The sequence below is a fragment of the Salvelinus namaycush genome, chromosome 11 (genome assembly GCF_016432855.1).
Source record: "Salvelinus namaycush isolate Seneca chromosome 11, SaNama_1.0, whole genome shotgun sequence".
NCBI lineage: Eukaryota > Metazoa > Chordata > Actinopteri > Salmoniformes > Salmonidae > Salvelinus > Salvelinus namaycush.
Window position 1 is genome coordinate 8,698,740 of NC_052317.1, and position 17,628 is coordinate 8,716,367.

The 17,628-nt window shown below is 44.4% G+C and overlaps 1 protein-coding gene across 1 annotated transcript; it reads right to left on the bottom strand.

Annotated features, from left to right (window-relative positions):
• Positions 1–13,885: 13,885 nt before the first annotated feature.
• Positions 13,886–17,240, bottom strand: LOC120055692 (uncharacterized protein C1orf21 homolog). The gene is made up of 5 exons (XM_039003585.1): positions 17,150–17,240; positions 14,566–14,648; positions 14,343–14,413; positions 14,139–14,199; positions 13,886–13,924 (listed from the first exon to the last, which is right to left on the bottom strand). Exons 1-5 carry the CDS (start codon positions 17,238–17,240, stop codon positions 13,886–13,888), a joined length of 345 nt encoding a protein of 114 aa, XP_038859513.1.
• Positions 17,241–17,628: the final 388 nt, after the last annotated feature.

Consider the following 17,628-nt stretch of genomic DNA (forward strand, 5'->3'; position numbering starts at 1 on the left):
CTAGACGATTCCGTGCTTCCAACTTTGTGACAACAGTTTGGGGAAGGCCCTTTCCTGTTTCAGCGTGACAATGCCCCCGTGCACAAAGCGAGGTCCATACAGAAATGGTTTGTTGAGATTAGTGTGGAAGAACTTGACTGGCCTACACAGAGCCCTGCCCTCAACCCCATCGAACACCTTTGGGATGAATTGGAAAGCCGACTGTGAGCCAGGCCTAATCGCCCACTATCAGTGCCCGACCTCACCAATGCTCTTGTGGCTGTGGAAAGCATTCCAAAACGAATGGAGGCTGTTAGTGGAAAGCATTCCCAAAAGAATGGAGGCTGTTATAGCAGCAAAGGGGGGACCAACTCCATATTAATGCTCATGATTTTGTAATGAGATGTTCGACGAGCAGGTGTCCACATACCTTTGGTCATGTAGTGTATCCTGTATCACTCCATTTATCAAGTCACAAACTAGTTGTAGTAAAGTAGTTTGAGCACTGTTACAGATCCTTAACACAATCAATAAAAGTAGCAGCTATCAATGTTTTTATTAGGATTTTTATGCAATGTTTTGCAGGTGTATAGAATAAATTTGCATGTATGGACTAGATTTGCACCTGTTTCCAGATGTTGTAGTGACTGAGGAAGCAGCCGAGTCAGGACACGCCCCGAATACGTGTCTTTGTACTCAGGCAACATGTCTATGCCCATTGCCTGCAGCTGGGAGGTGTTCAGAGCTCCGAACAAAAGAGAAGAAAATAAAAGATTAGTTAACATCATTCCAAATGTTCAAACCCAGCCCAGATGCTTAGTGCTAGATTTACTTCAGGTCTGCACCTGTGCAGCATTGGCACCTGTTTTTTATCAGACAAAATGTAGCACAAACGTTCGAAGAAAAGATCAAAGGAAGATTATGATATAGATAATAATCGAAGTTTCACGGTTTTTATGAATCCCGTGCTTCACTAATTGGAGCAATAGTGGAGTGGAGTGAGGATTCAGTATGGATAGCAGGCAATGTCTTTTATTCTCTTCAGAAGTAACAGGTGCAGGCGTTACGTAATGTGCTTTTTGGTTGTGGTGTCGTACTTGCCATCCACCACCTCTGTCAGTGTAATATGGATGCCCAGAACGGAGAGGGTGCTCAGCATTCGATCCCGCCGCTCAAAGCGCTACTTCGGATGAATCCGAAAGATATAGAATGAAGGTGGGGAGAATAGACAGTTCCATCCTTTATCCCCTTTCTCATGATTTGTATGAAATGAATAACAGTGGATGTCTAAAGACACAGTATACAGTGGATGTACTGTAAGGGCATTCTCAGAACCTCATCAAATCCAATCTTTTCCAGGTTTAAGTGTATGGTGCATGTATTTGTACGGCTTCATGATCAACCTTTGAATGCTCGGCTATGAAATGTCAACTGACATTTACTCCGGAGGTACTGACCTGTTGCACCCTCTACAACCACTGTGATTATTATTCAACCCTGCTGGTCATATTTTAAATTTTGAACATCATGAAAAACAATATAGCCATGTACTGTTATAATCACTACCTGGCACAAGCCAGAAGAGGACTGGCCACCTCTCAGAGCCTGGTTCCTTTCTAGGTTTCTTCCTAGGCTCCTGCCTTTCTAGTGAGTTTTCCCTAGCCACCGTGCTTCTACATCTGCATTACTTGCTGTTTGGGGTTTTAGGCTGGGTTTCTGTATAGGCACTTTGTGACATCTGCTGATGTAAAAATGGCTTTATAAATACATTTGATTTGAATTTGATTTGACAATCGACTGCAGAAAAATATCTGTATTAGACTCTTATTATTAAATAAAAGCAGATCACACTGTGTTAAGACATTGGCTATCTATGATTTCCAAAGGAATTCCTCAGTCTCTCATTAATGACCATTTTGGGGATTCTCTCAAGAGAGGGATCGTGATGAAGGAGAGAAAGAGATAGATAGTGAGCTATAACGGAGGAGTGGGCATTCTGACAAGGCTGTTAGACTCCCCTCACTTTAACAGCTTCACAGGTACTGGTCTGTAGGTGTGGGGAAAGCACTAAAGGAAGTAGAAGGCAAGCGTGGAGGGATATATTTAAAGATAGTGAGGGGGGTGTGTGTGAGAGAGAGAGAGAGAATATCCTAAACTAAATCAGAATGCTCAGACCTTGCTCGAACATTCGTGGAAATCATGCATTAATGTCATTCCAAGATTTGTGCAGAAATGTAAGAAAGGATTCGTCTCACTCAGAGCCTCAGTCATGGTGTGGCTAAATCTCTCCACCTCCTCCTCCTGACCTTGCTGTTGCTTCGGGGGCAGAGGCAAATGCCCATAGTGCTCTCTGTTGCATATGTACATCTGCACGGAATCACAGGGTCATGATATAACATAATACATTAGACACATACACGTTACATGTATTGCATGTTTGATTGAGTCTGCCTGGAGTGGCAGATACTGTAGGTGGGGGTTGCACTTTTGGGACTATTCTATTGTGAATATTGCACCAGAAAGAAATGCTATTTAAACCCAGATCTGACCCCAATTCAATATGCAGTAATGAACGGTGCATTTAAACACAATTCATTACGACTCCATGTCTGACCTGCCCACCGCGCAGAGAAGGCGAAGACCATGATGTCATCCAGGGGAAAGGTGTAATCGTGGTGTGGAGGGTGCACGGCCAGCGCCCGGGCGGCGCCCCGCCTCAAGACCACCAGGAAGGTAGAGTGCACCATGGGAACACCGAAGCAGCCCTGGTTCTTCCAGTTTCTGATGGGGATGTACTCTGGGGTGCACTTGTAGTAACCCTGAGAGGGCAAGCAGAGACGCAGTAGACTAAATTGAGCATTAAGTAGTGGCCCAAAGGCCAAATCGGGCCCCTATGACATTTTATGTAGCCCTTGAAATGAAAAAAACTTCAATAATATCCTCCCCGGTCATTTGCATATTTCAAGTCTTCAAATACAATGGTGGGCACTGAGCACACATGAAAGAACATGATGTAATACAATGAATCAAAAAGGAAACACATTTAATTAGCATTAATTGTATAAATTATCATGCGTTACAAACATTGTTGACGTCTACATTTAAAAAAAGACACACTCGCTAATTGAATTGAATATTAATGTCATAGATAGAAAACTGAATGCAAATCACACTGAAGTGGCAAACAAACCAGCAAAACTGAAATGAAATTGGGAAAGGACAGAAGAGCTAGCCATACGGTCACATAACACTGAGGGACAGTGCCAAGGGAGTGCTGGTGTGAAGCAACATGGCAGAAGGCAAATCATCAAATGGCTCCATCTGTTTCTCTGCCCTCTAACAATACCCTTACTCATCTTGACACTAACAGAGCCAGACAGCCAGACAAGACAGAGAGACAAGTGCAATGCTTCAGATTGAATTAACATTCGGATGGCAACAAACCATAAAGTTGTCTTCCCGAGAAGGGGGCCAGTAGTGGGCCAAAAAAAAGATCAAATAAGGTCAGATGCAGACTGTGTTGAAGTAACAATGTTTATTACAGCAACAGGTGCAAAGGTACAGGACAGCAGGCAGGCTCATGTCAGTAATCAAGAGATGGGGCAAAGGTAAACGACAGCAGGCAGGCAGAGTGGTCAGGTGGGCAGTGTCAGGACAGGCAAGAGTCAAAACCAGGAGGACAAGAAAAGAGACTGGGGAAAAGCAGGTGCTGACACAAAACTGCTGGTTGACTTGACAAACAAGACAAACTGGCAACAGTCAAACAGAGAACACCGGTATAAATATAATGGGGAAGATGGGAGACACCTGGCGGTGGGTGGAGACAATCACAAAGACAGGTGAAACAGATCAGGGTGTGACACTATAAGTGTTTTCACACGTGAACACTGGGTGTAGGTAATCAGTAAATCAGTGTGGCATATGGAATGGCAGTGGTTTCCAAATGAAGCACATGATGTGTCTAATATAGAGCTGTATTTAGTGTTTCACAATTTGCAAACTGAGTGTAAAGCAGATAATGTGCTTGCAGTTTTGCAGACTTGGTCTGAATTTTGGTACATGAGTTAATGGTTTCACTGAGTGCCTCAAGTACCACTTTTAGTGTGTTTGTAAAAAGATTGTAAAAAAAAAAGATTGTAAAAAAACTAATGTGACCAGTGATTCCATGTCTATGTATACAGGGCAGCAGCCTCTAAGGTGCAGGGTTGAGTAACCGGGTGGTAGCCGGCTAGTGATGGCTATTTAACAGTCTGATGGCCTTGAGATAGAAGCTGTTTTTCAGTCTCTCGGTCCCACCTTTGATGCACCTGTACTGACCTCGCCTTCTGGATGATAGCGGGGTGAACAGGTCGTGCTCGGGTGGTTGATGTGGCCTCCCGGGTGGCGCAGTGGTCTAGGGCACTGCATCGCAGTGCTAGCTGCGCCACCAGAGTCTCTGGGTTCGCGCCCAGGCTGGGCTGGGTTCGCGCCCAGGCTCTGTCGCAGCCGGCCGCAACCGGGAGGTCCGTGGGGCGACGCACAATTGGCATAGCGTCGTCCGGGTTAGGGAGGGTTTGGCCGGGAGGGATATCCTTGTCTCAGTATGTAAAATGTAATAAAATGTATGCACTCTACTGTAAGTCGCTCTGGATAAGAGCGTCTGCTAAATGACTAAAAATGTAAATGTCCTTGATGATATTTTTGGTCTTCCTGTGACATCGGTGCTGTGGTGTCCTGGAGGGCAGGCAGTGTGCCCCCGGTGATGCGTTGGGCAGACCACACCACCCTATGGAGAGCCCTGCGGTTGCGGGTGGTGCAGTTGCCATACCAGGCAGTGATGCAGCCCGACAGGATGTTCTCAATTGTGCATCTGTAAAAGTATGTGAGGGTCTTAGCTGCCAAGCCAAACTTCTTCAGCCTCCTGAGGTTGAAGAGACGCTGTTGTGCCTTCTTCACCACACTGTCTGTGTGGGTGGACCATTTCAGATTGTCAGGGATGTGTACGCAGAGGAACTTGAAGATTTCCACCTCCTCCACTGTGGTCCTGTCAATGTGGATAGGGGTGTGCTCGCTCTGCTTTTTACTGAAGTCCACGATCAGCTCCTTTGTTTACTTGACGTTGAGGGAGAGGTTATTTTCCTGGCACCACTTTGCAAGGGCCCTCACCTCCTCCCTGTAGGCTGTCTCGTCATTGTTGGTAATCAGGCCTACTATGGTTATATTGTCTGCAAACTTGATAATTGAGTTGGAGGTGTGTGTGGCCACGCAGTCATGGGTGAACAGGGAGTACCGGATGGGGGCTGACCACGCACCCTTGTGGATCAGTGAAGTTGAGGATCAGTGAAGTGGAGGTGTTGTTTCCCAACTTCACCATCTGGGGGCGGGTCGTCAGGAAGTCCAGGACCCAGTTCCACTGGGCGGGGTTCAGACCCAGGGCCCCGAGCTTGATGATGAGCTTGGAGGGTACTATGGTGTTGAAGGCTGAGCTATAGTCATTGAACAGCATTCTGACGTAGTTATTCTTCTTGTCAAGATGGGATAGAGCAGTGTACAGTGCAATAGCGATTGCATCGTCTGTGTATCTATTGGGGCGGTAAGCAAATTGAAGTGCGTCTAGGGTGTCAGTTAAGGTAGATGTGATATGATCGTTTAACTAGCCTCAAAGCACTTCATGATGACAGAAGTGAGTGCTACGGGGCGATAGTCATTTAGTTCAGTTACCTTTGCTTTCTTGGGTACATGAACAATGGTGGACATCTTGAAGCATGTGGGGACAGCAGACTGCGATAGGGAGAGATTGAATATATCCGTAAACACTCCAGCCAGCTGGTCTGCGCATGCTCTGAGGACGCGGCTAGGGATGTCGTCTGGGCCGGCAGCCTTGCGTGGGTTAACACGTTTAAATGTCTTACTCACGTCGGCCACGGAGAATGAGAGCCCACAGTCCTTGGGAGCAGGCCACGTTGATGGCACTGCGTTATCCTCAAAGCGGGCGAAAAAGGTGTTTAGCTTGTCCGGGAGCAAGACGTCAGGTGTCCGCGACGTGGCTGGTTTTCCCTCGTGGTTGTTTGTAGACCCTGCCACATATGTCTTGTGTCTGTTGAATTGCGACTCCACTTTGTGTCTGTACTGACATTTTGCCTGTTTGACAGCCTTACAGAGGGAATAACTACACTGTTTGTATTCAACCATATTCCCAGTCACCTTGCCATGGTTAAATGCAGTAGTTTGCGCTTTCAGTTTAGCGCGAATGCTTCCATCTATCCACGGTTTCTAGTTTGGGTATGTTTTAATAGTCGCAGTGGGAACAACATCCCCTATACACTTCCTGATGAACTCAATGTTATTATCTGAGTCAACCTGGAACATATCCCAGTCCGCGTGATCAAAACAATCTGGAAGCATGGATTCCGATTGGTCAGACCAGCATTGAATAGACCTTGAATTGTAGAGTTACCACACATGACTGTACTTGTTAGTGACAGGTGGCTGTTGAAGTCCTTCATTGTCAGTCCTGTGGCCTACACCAAGTTAGTTCCTAGGTGAATATTATAATTTCAGCTGAACCATCACATATAAGGCCTTATACAGTGGCCTCAAACTCATAGTTTACAGGCCACATCAGGCCTGCAAGTAGGGTTGCAAAATTCCCTTTTTTCCCCCCAGTTATCTTCCAATCAGCACTTCTGGAAAACTTGCCAGAATTTCACAACCCTAACTGTAAATCACATTATGCTGGCTTGCAAAGTGACATGTAATTACTTTTGAAATCTAGCCAGGGTTAGGAACAGTGTGAGGAAACTACCTAAGCTGTTTAAACTGGTATAACCATTTCAGTAACGGGTGCAAAAATTTAATGATTGGATTAGTTCAGATTCGTTTTTTAATCTTTGTGTAGCATAACATTAATTCAATCAATCACTCAATGCAAAATCACAAATATTAAAAACAATTCCCCAAAAATCTACCTGCAGTAGAGCATGCTGGGAAAAAAGTTAATTTGTTATCCTATTTTATAAAACATTTAGTTGGTGTGACTTCTCATCTAGTTTCATTGACGTCAAAATTGAGTTAAAAATGCCTTACGGTTTAGTTTACAGTGAGACGTTATCCATGTGCTCTATCTCTCACCTGAACACTGCACCTGAGAATAAATGAATGCTGCCAGACGAGTTTGTGGCAAAAGACATCCTGCGGGGACGGGGGCTGGGATTAAAAATAAAATAAAAAAATAGATATAAATATAGGACAAAACACACTTCACGACAAGAGAGACAACACTACATAAAGAGAGACTTAAGACAACAATCTAGCAAGGCAGCCACACATGACAACAACATGGTAGCAACACAACATGGTAGCAGCACAAAACATGGTACAAACATTATTGGGCACAGACAACAGCACAAAGGACAAGAAGGTAGAGATGACAATACATCAAGCTAAGCAGCCACAAATGTGAAGGGAACCGGTTAACCACTTGGTAAGCCGACTATTCATCCGCCCAAATATTTTAATTATTTATGTTTTCTGGAGGTTTTCTTTGCAGTGTCTGGCTACCAATGTAGGCATATGACTCCTCATAGCCTACATAAACAATTACGCATCACAATAATGCATTTGTCTAACTTTGTTGAGCTCAGACCTGGATGACAATGAATAAAGGAATGAGGGAATGAAGGAATTAATGAAACCTTTATAGGATGTCGCCACAGAATCCTTTTCACAGAATGAAATAGAACATTGTGATATTATTCGTATGACTGTCACAATCAGGTTGTAATCATTTGAGTACAGAACTCTCAAGATATGAACAGTCCATAACTCTACAAACACAACTAGGACAGCAACTTTTCACCGAAATAGTTGTTTACTTGTACCCCCTAAAAATGTACTTTCAAATAGGGTACGGAGAACAATTGAATGTCAGCTGAGAAAATTAAAATACAAATTATATCTAATCTAATCTAATTATATCTATCTGTGAAAGTGAGTGTGTGTGTGTGTTTGTCATCAGTATGCGTGTGTGTATAAGTGTGCGATGTTCAGTGTAAGTGTGTGTGGGTAGAGTCTCGTGAGTGTGCATAGAGTCAGTGCAAAATAGAGACAATGCAGATAATCCGGGTAGCCACTTGGTTAGCTATTCAGCAGTCTTATGGTTTAGGGATGAAAGCTGTCTCGTAGACTGTTGGTCCTAGACCCTATGCTCTGGGACCACTTGCCTGATGGTAGCAGAGAGAACAGTTTATGACTTGGGTGGCTGACATATTTGGCAATTCTTCGGGCCTTCCTCTGACACTTCCTGATATGTACTGGGCCGTCCGTACCACCCTCTGTAGCACCTTGCGGTCGAGGATGGTGCAGTTGCCATACCAAGCAGTGATGCAGCCAGTCAAGATGCTCTCAGTGATGCAGCTGTAGAACTTCCTGAGGATCTGAGGGCCCATGTCAAACCTTTTCAGCCTCCTGAGGGGGAAGAGGCGTTGTCGTGTGCCCTCTTCACGACTATGCAGTTGTGTGTGGAGCATGTTAAGTTCTTATGATGTGGAAGCTAGGAACTTGAAGCTCTATAACCCGCTCCACTACAGCACCGATGATGTGGATTTTGAGTGGAAATAGCTATGATATCTAACATGTTAAATTATGAACAATTTGTCCCAGGTAATTGTTGGCTGTGTTTTTGTTTGTTGTGATGTGCCAAATGCCTTTTAAGTGTTACATTTACTGTTATGGGCTAACCGTAATATTTGTCTGTACGTTTTTCAGTTGACACTATCAGAAAGTGTTTTGAACATTGAGAAAGAAAGTTAATTAAAGTTGTCATCCTTGCAAATGTGCTTTGTTTTTCACTGAAACCGTAAGTACTTACTATCTAATAAGAGTGAGCACACTAACTGCAATAAACACGATTGGCAAGTATAATAGCATTGCGGGTTTTCAGTAAGAAGTGAGTCTTCCAACGCACAAATTGAACTCAAGAGAAGAGCTATGAGAAGCACCTGCCTGTCTGGTGCTGCAGACCAGGCCCATGATTGATGGAGGTGGTCCACACTAGCACAGTTTACTGAAGTTTCACACCTAATCAAATATTTGCTTTTGTAGTTTAATTATTTTCTTTACACAGTATATCTTAGTTAAAACAAAAAAAACACATATTTAGCTAAATAAAGGGAGTTAGAAGTGCCCCGGGATTTATAACACCTCCAACAATTTTTCACCTGGAACCTTAATACATTGCAATAGCGCAGCTTTCCGAGTGGGTCCGTGCTATCTGGGATCATTGGGACTTCCAAGGGACGTGCCAAGGAACCCAGACAGCAATGACCGTTACGAGTGAGCACTTTCACATCATTCACACATTGTTGTCAGCAGCATCACATTTGATATGATAGGGGTGTAAAGTGATTTACAAAATATAGTTAACAAAACGTAGACGAGGAATTAATGTCGGAGTGTGATTGAGGAACCACTTCCCCCTAACTGTGTTTTACACTGTGTTTTAAAGTGCCAAATGCCATCAACAAACGTCATGTCCTAGCCAATGTTTGCTAGTAAGATGGCATCAGCAGCAACAATAACTGATGCAGTACTAGCTAACGTCTTAAACTTCTACAGTCATGCTCATGTTTTTAGTACCAGCATCTGATCAACCTGGATGTTGGAAACAGTGCTCAAGTGCATGCAGCTTTCTTGGTGCACCTGGATCTTGCTGAACTAAGGTGAGTCGATCATGAATTGGATCCACGATCAACTAACAGTGTTCTGCATCATCAAAACCCTGTAGACCTCTCAGGTGAGTGCTACCGATGATATCCGTTGGATAAACCGAGGCTATATAAAATGTCAACCTGTTATTAGCCAGGGGTACCTAGTGCCCGTGACTCATGCCCCGTGACTGTGCCCACATTAGTTAACCGGCGAATCATCTCTGTCCTTTTCACTATACTGCGTCAGTGTAAAGACGTGAGTTGTGTGGGGTGCTCTGAGCTGCGACTGGTGTTGCCGGAGGGAAGGGAGAAGGATGGAAAAGCCTCAGACGGTGCCCCCACTACCTGAACACAGAGGCCTGAGCCACAGATGGTGAGATAAGACTGGGTGTTTTTATTGAATAACCACCCCGTTATAAGACCTCTAAATGCAGGGAAGGTTTAAAGGAATGAATGTACAAGAAGACAACATAAGACTGATGCAATGCTATACCGAGAATGGCAAAATTGGCAACACTTGCGGAACACCCGCGGATAATGACCGCACCCCCAAAGGATGTAGGCGAACTGAAACTGGAGTGTGCCTACAGTGTATTTTCTTCATAATTTGGTCCATCTCTGACCTCTTCTCCTCCCTCTCCCAATATGTGGTCAGTGCTGGTCAGAGGGTCGACCATGCTGCTGTATGTGGTGGCACCTGACTCCAGCCTGGTGTACCAGAGGATGTGTGACGGCCTGCTGACCCCTGTACTAACCGTGGGCATCCAGGACCAGGGCCGCCGGCAGCACCGCAAGAGACGCCAGCAGGAGTGAACTGCAAGAGAACCAAAGTGACTATGGAAGTGACCGCTGCGTTCTCATTATTCATTCTGCAATGAACCACAGGAGACAGGGATCGTTAGTAGACGGCTATGGTCTGGTAATGAACACTGCAGTGACCAGAAGTGAACCACAGACTGACTGGCAGGCTGTTGTGGTCTCGTAATGATGAACCAAAGTGCACCTGGGAGATTATTGTTGAGAATTTGCCAGTGTTTTCCCTACCTCAAATTTGTCAGGGAGGGCCTCCCTAGCCTAGCTTTCATTGCTTCCTACCTGAACTGTTTTTGGGAACCCGGGCATAGCAACTTTGATAGGGTCAACAGCTAGCCTACCAGACCTTTACATCAACAACATAGCTCAGGCAGTAGGAAGCTCTCTCATCCATTTATATGCAGATGATAGTCTTATACTCAGCTGGCCCCTCCCCGGATTTTGTGTTAAACGCTCTACAACAAAGCTTTCCTAGTGTCCAACAAGCTTTCTCTGCCCTTAACCTTGTTCTGAACACCTCCAAAACAAAGGTCATGTGGTTTGGTAAGAACGCCCCTCCCCCCACAGTTGTGACTACTACCTCTGAGGGTTTAGAGCTTGAGGTAGTCACCTCCTACAAGTACTTGGGAGTATGGCTAGACGGTACACTGTCCTTCGCTCGGCACATATCAAAGCTGCAGGCTAAAGTTAAATCTAGACTTGGTTTCCTCTATCATAATTGCTCCTCTTTCACCCCAGCTGCCAAACTAACCCTGATTCCATACTACCCATGCAAGATTACGGAGACATAATTTATAGATCGGCAGGTAAGGGTACTCTCGAGCGGCTAGATGTTCTTTACCATTCGGGCCATCAGATTTGCCACCAATGCTCCTTATAGGACACATCACATCACTGCACTCTATACTCTTCTGTAAACTGGTCATCTCTGTATGCCCATCACATTCTGTTAAAGGTCCCCAAAGCGCACACATCCCTGCGTTGCTCGTCTTTTCAGTTCGCTGCAGCTAGCGACTAGAAAGAGCTGCAACAAACTCAATCTCAACATTCAAAGACTCAATCATGGACACTCTTACTGACAATTGTGGTTGCTTTGGGTGATGTATTGTTGTCTCTACCTTCTTTCCCTTTGTGCTGTTGTCTGTGCCCAATAATCTTTGCACCATGTCGTGCTCCTGCAATGTTGTGTTGCTACCATGTTGTTGTCATATTGTTTTGCTACCATGCTATGTTGTCATGTGTTGCTGCCATGCTATGTTGTCGTCTTAGGTCTCTCTTTATGTAGTGTTGTGTTGTCTCTCTTGTCGCGATGTGTGTTTTGTCCTATATTTTTATTTATTTCCCATCCCCGCAGGAGGCCTTTTGCTCTTTGGTAGGCCGTCGTTGTAAATAAGAATTTGTTCTTAACTGACATACCTAGTTAAATAAAGGTTCAATTAAAAAATAAAAAAAAGTCTCCATAAAATACAACAGACACTGAGGCTGCGAAAATCTGAAATATGACGGAAATTTTAAGACGGTCATAACCGCCTTCACAAGGTGCTACAGTCTCTGTGGGCCTGAGGGTTTGTGTTTTAACTTCTCTGACAATTGACAGACAATCGATCATCAAAGACACTGTGAAATGCAGTTGGACATTACCCCTGAGAGGATACATAAAGTTGTCTGGAATTGAATTAAATGTCCATACAGTACCTCCATTAAGCAACAGGTTAGTGTAGCAGACTGCAGTAGGCCACTACCAAATGGCACCACTCAGAACTTGTACAGTCCACTGTGAGAGACTAGCTATAATAACTGTAACACGACGTTCTGTTGTGTGACGTCTCGCTACCCATTTACTTCCCATTTTTAAACTGTAGAGGGCAGCATTAAACCTACCGTGGATGCTTCATTTATATCATTGCTACGCCATCATTTGACATTGACAGATAAAGACTATAGTAACAAAAAACGTAGCTGTGCCTGTGCATCATTAGGTAATAGTAACACCACAAGAACTGTATGTGCAACCATTCTGTTGGACAAATTATATTACGGTGACCTGAAAACATTTCTTGTTTTTTTTATTTGACTATAATAAAAAATTAAAAACATTTGAACATGAAAAACAAGCACACAAAAATGACCATGACAACAAATGCAAAGACCGTTGCATGATCTTTGCTCCTAATACAGTATACTGCCTGTAGATGTAACACTGAGGTGGTCTTATTAACAGGTAAGAAGAACAGATAGTGACAGTAGGGTGCTAGGGAAATAACCGTGTGTGTGTACACAAATGGTAGAACAAAGCCTAATGAAGAGGTAGGCTCTCCTACAAAAGACAATGACTAGAACACTTCAACCCTGAGCATTAAAATTAAAAAAATAATACCCTACATGGTGAAGTAAGAAGACATAGATAGACTATGAATCGCATATGAACATACTGTAGAAAAGAAGATTCAAAAAGTGTCTTGGAATGCAGGAAGTAAGTAACCCCGGTTTCCCCTCCAAGGGTGTGTTCATTGGGGTGGCACGCTTGGAATGTTGCAGATAGATATACACTACATAGAGATAATGATATAATGCAATGATAAGGATCATCAGCAGCTGTATTCGTGTTTCTATCTGCAATGCTCAACGTTTCAGCCACCTGGATCGCATTCATTAGGGAACACTGTAGAAAAAACATTTTGCTATGGAAGTTCTTATTCGAAGGCCCTCCCTGTTTCAGGACGTTTTCTTCCATTTGGTGCCTAATGAATACGACCCCTGGAATAATTCCCAGATTCATTTTCCTCCGCTCTCCATTACCTCCACTGTTCATAATCCAATCAGAATCAGATAAGGATTGACAAATGTTCTTTGAGACCGATACCATCATGGTTATTGGTCGTGGCTTTAGTCAATCCATGGGTTCAAAATGACTGGAAGTCCGGTGTCTTTTAACGGACCACAGTCACAGAGTCTAGAGCAGCTGCTGTACTTAGTGTGCAGGGTAACCATGGCGACAGACTTGGAGAGTTGTTCAAAATTATACACCTGGTGCATGGAAGTAGTCCCAGCCATGACTTGTAACATTGCTCCTTTCCGGGGGAAAACATTGTCGCAATGGACTCAAACATCTGTTACGGGGAGACGGTTGTAGATATAGACAGTGTGGTAAGCAAAGGTGCTTTAGGGTCAACGTGTCTCCCACTCCATCCACGAAATGGGCCAGTCCAAAAGGAGGAGGGGCCATTGGGTAAGGTATATGTGGTACAGTCTGTCCATGCCATTGGAAAAATCCAGTGGAGGGAGAAATTGGAGGATGGGCTCATTGTAATGGCTGGAATGGAATGGCTCATCGTAATGGCTGAAATGACACCAGCCTCCATTGGACAAATCCTTCTTCTCAGGGGAGCAGATAGCAGACCTCAGTGCTATGTCATATCCTCTTCCTCTGAGCAGTAGTCCTGCCCCTGAAAAAGCAAAGCAGAAGATGGAGTTGTCCCCAGACACTGACTGACCCCCCCCCCCCCCCCCCCCCCCCCCCCACACACACACACACACACACACGCACGCACACACACATGATTTCAGATCTGCCCCAGATCAGTTTGGCTCTCTTGCCAACCCCTAAGGTCATTGTCATGCCAAAGTTAACAGATCTGGAACCAGGCTCTCTCTCCTCACCTTTTCTATCTTCTCATCCAGCATCCTGAAGAACTCTTGCTGGCTCTCTGAAGAATGGATACTGTGGAGAAAGAAATGAGTCATTCACACTGAAGGGTTATGGTCAGTTGCATTTCAACTCTGTTAGTTCAGGGATGGAAAGCGACAACAAACACTGCATTCATTTGTGTCACGATGACAACAAAAATAGTTAGTTCAACTCACTGTGTCTTCCCATTGCCATTTGATCCTGTGTCATCTGTGCGTTGGACCCTAGTGAGCAGGGCAGTTTTCTCCTGAAACACACAGGGGGCCATCATACATCACTGGCAGAATAAGTTTGTAAGTGTACAGTATGTAGGTGTAGAGGTTTACCCTTGACTAACTTCCCTTACTAACTTTTTGAGGGTTCATAAAAAAAAAAATATATAATTCTGGCAGTTCTCACCGTGCTGTCCTGGTTGCAGGTGTTCAGTCTGTCCTCTTCTCCATTGATATATTTGACCTTTTCCACTCCTTTTTTGTACTCGTCTGTAAAAAAAAAACACAAAAAAACAGTGAGCTATATAGGAGGATTTGGCGCTAGTACTACAAATGAACACATCCCTTTCAGTCCGACTCCTGATGCAGAAGCTAAACGCAGTGTAGACGAGAACGGGTGGGTCTTATTAGCGTTGGCATGCATTAGCCAAGTTGCAATAAAGACTTTCTAACTTTTCTACACGTGAGTACCTCTATATTTCTGTTCTTATGCGATTGTTAACACTACCAGCGACATCAACTTATTTTTGCTCGTGACAATACATTTTTACTTGATAGCTCCATGCTTCGGATTAGAGCATGGCTGGAATTAGAGCAGCCACTCATGATATTCCCGATCCATTAGATTGATCAGGAATCGACTGTTCATCCGGATATGAGGAGAGGAGCTGCAGTAATCAGTAGAATCCAGGTCAATTGTTCTTTCAGTCCAATACTTGACAAAAATAATGACTTTATCAAATTAACAGTTGAAAGAAAATCCCCCTCCTATTGACTCTGTACCGGTTACCCCCTTTATATAGTCTCGCTATTGTTATTTACTGCTACTCTTTAATTACTTGTTACTTTTTTTTCTTATTCTTATCTGTATTTTTTAAAGCTGCATTGTTGGTTAGGGGCTTGTAAGTAAGCATTGCACTGTAAGGTTGTGGATACCTGTTGTACTGAGCGCATGTGACTAATAAAATTTGATTTGATTGTAAAGACTATAACCTTGGTAAGTGTGTTATGAGCACTTACATGTTAACTGTCTTGGAACTGTGGATAGCATGCTTGGGACCGAATGGTTTAGATGTATGACTCTCCTCTCGGACTACTCCCTGTTGTTGCTGCACTATCATTAGCAGCACCACCAGCCACTATTTAAGTAAAGCATGTGGGTAGGTATGCTAGTACTCAGTGTGTTGTAAACTCAGCAAAAAAAGAAACGTCCTCTCACTGTCAACTGCGTTTATTTTCAGCAAACTTGACATGTGTAAATATTTGTATGAACATAACAAGATTCAACAACTGAGACATAAACTGAACAAGTTCCACAGACATGTGACTAATAGAAATGGAATAATGTGTCCCTGAACAAAGGGGGGGGGTCAAAATCAAAAGTAACAGTCAGTATCTGGTGTGGCCACCAGCTGCATTAAGTACTGCAGTGCATCTCCTCCTCATGGACTGCACCAGATTTGCCAGTTCTTGCTGTGAGATGTTACCCCACTCTTCCACCAAGGCACCTGCAAGTTCCCGGACATTTCTGGGGGGAATGGCCCTAGCCCTCACCCTCCGTTCCAACAGGTCCCAGATGTGCACAATGAGATTGAGATCCAGGTTCTTCGCTGGCCATGGCAGAACACTGACATTCCTGTCTTGCAGGATATCCCGCACAGAACGAGCAGTATGGCTGGTGGCATTGCTGGAGGGTCATGTCAGGATGAGCCTGCAGGAAGGGTACCACATGAGGGAGGAGGATGTCTTCCCTGTAATGCACAGCGTTGAGATTGCCTGCAATGACAACAAGCTCAGTCCCATGATGCTGTGACACACCACCCCAGACCATGACGGACCCTCCACCTCCAAATCGATCTCGCTCTAGAGTACAGGCCTCGGTGTAACGCTCATTCCTTCTAAGAAAAATTGTGCGTTCCTGGTGTAACTCGGGCAGTTGTTGTTGCCATCCTGTACCTGCCCCGCAGGTGTGATGTTCGGATGTACCGATCCTGTGCAGGTGTTGTTACACGTGGTCTGCCACTGCGAGGACAATCAGCTGTCCGTCCTGTCTCCCTGTAGTGCTGTCTTAGGCGTCTCACAGTACGGACATTGCAATTTATTGCCCTGGCCACATCTGCAGTCCTCATGCCTCCTTGCAGCATGCCTAAGGGACCCTGGGCATTTTTCTTTTGGTGTTTTTCAGTGTCAGTAGAAAGGCCTCTTTAGTGTCCTAAGTTTTCATAATTGTGACCTTAATTGCCTACCGTCTGTAAGCTGTTAGTGTCTTAACGACCGTTCCACAGGTGCATGTTCATGAATTGTTTATGGTTCATTGAACAAGCATGGGAAACAGTGTTTAAACCCTTTACAATGAAGATCTGTGAAGTTATTTAGATTTTTATGAATGATCTTTCAAAGACAGGTTCCTGAAAAAGGGACATTTCTTTTTTTGCTGAGTTTATGTCAAAACATTCCCAAAATGTGTACGAAATGTAACAAATTAAGCTAACATTCTATTTTTCACACAAGCATATCTGTTTATTCCATTTGGCCGACACTTTCATCCAAAGTGACTTACAGTCATCTGCGCATAAGCCTACATTTTAAGTACGGGTGGCCCCATCAGGAATTGAACCCACAACCCTTAGCATGGTAAGCGCCATGCTCTACCGACTGAGCCACACAGTAAAATATTGTCCCATATGAACGTTCTGCACGTCTGAACATTCAAAACATTCATTAACCCTCCAGAATAGGCCTGTACAGGTGAATGTGTTCCCAGTACTCACCGGAAAGAAGGTCCCCATTGCTGTAGGCTTTACTGCGGCCCTCCTCACCACTTGGCACTGCCGACACCTGCTTGGCCGAGGTGCAGCCCATCTCCTTACCCGCTTTCCTCCTCACCCACGCACATCACAGGCTGACCTAGAGGAAGGAAGGGATGGGGAGAGATTGGTTAGATAGGGAGAAGGAGATTTTAAGGATATTAAGGATGAGGAAGTATCTGCCCTTGTGTCAGTGGCAACGCGTCTAGAAGCATTCCACCCAAATGAACACTCCACCATGATTAATAAAAAATAAAAAAATGTTTTTATCATAAATATCTAAGAATAACGCACTGGCCAAGGCCTTTCACTAAGCCTGCCTAGTTTAGCGATGCGCAGTTGAGATCTACAATCACAACACACGATCGTACCAGCTGCACCTCACACAATAGGCCATTCAAAGGCGCTCGCGATGCCAATGGTGCCAACGCACCGTATAATCT

Coding starts and splice junctions, on each gene's coding strand:
- LOC120055692 (XM_039003585.1), bottom strand. CDS start 17,240: ATGGGCTGCACCTCGGCCAAGCAGGTGTCGGCAGTGCCAAGTGGTGAG. Junction 14,414..14,565: donor CCTGCAACCAGGACAGCACG/GTGAGAACTGCC, acceptor TGTGTGTTTCAG/GAGAAAACTGCCCTGCTCAC. Junction 13,925..14,138: donor TGGATGAGAAGATAGAAAAG/GTGAGGAGAGAG, acceptor TTGCTTTTTCAG/GGGCAGGACTACTGCTCAGA.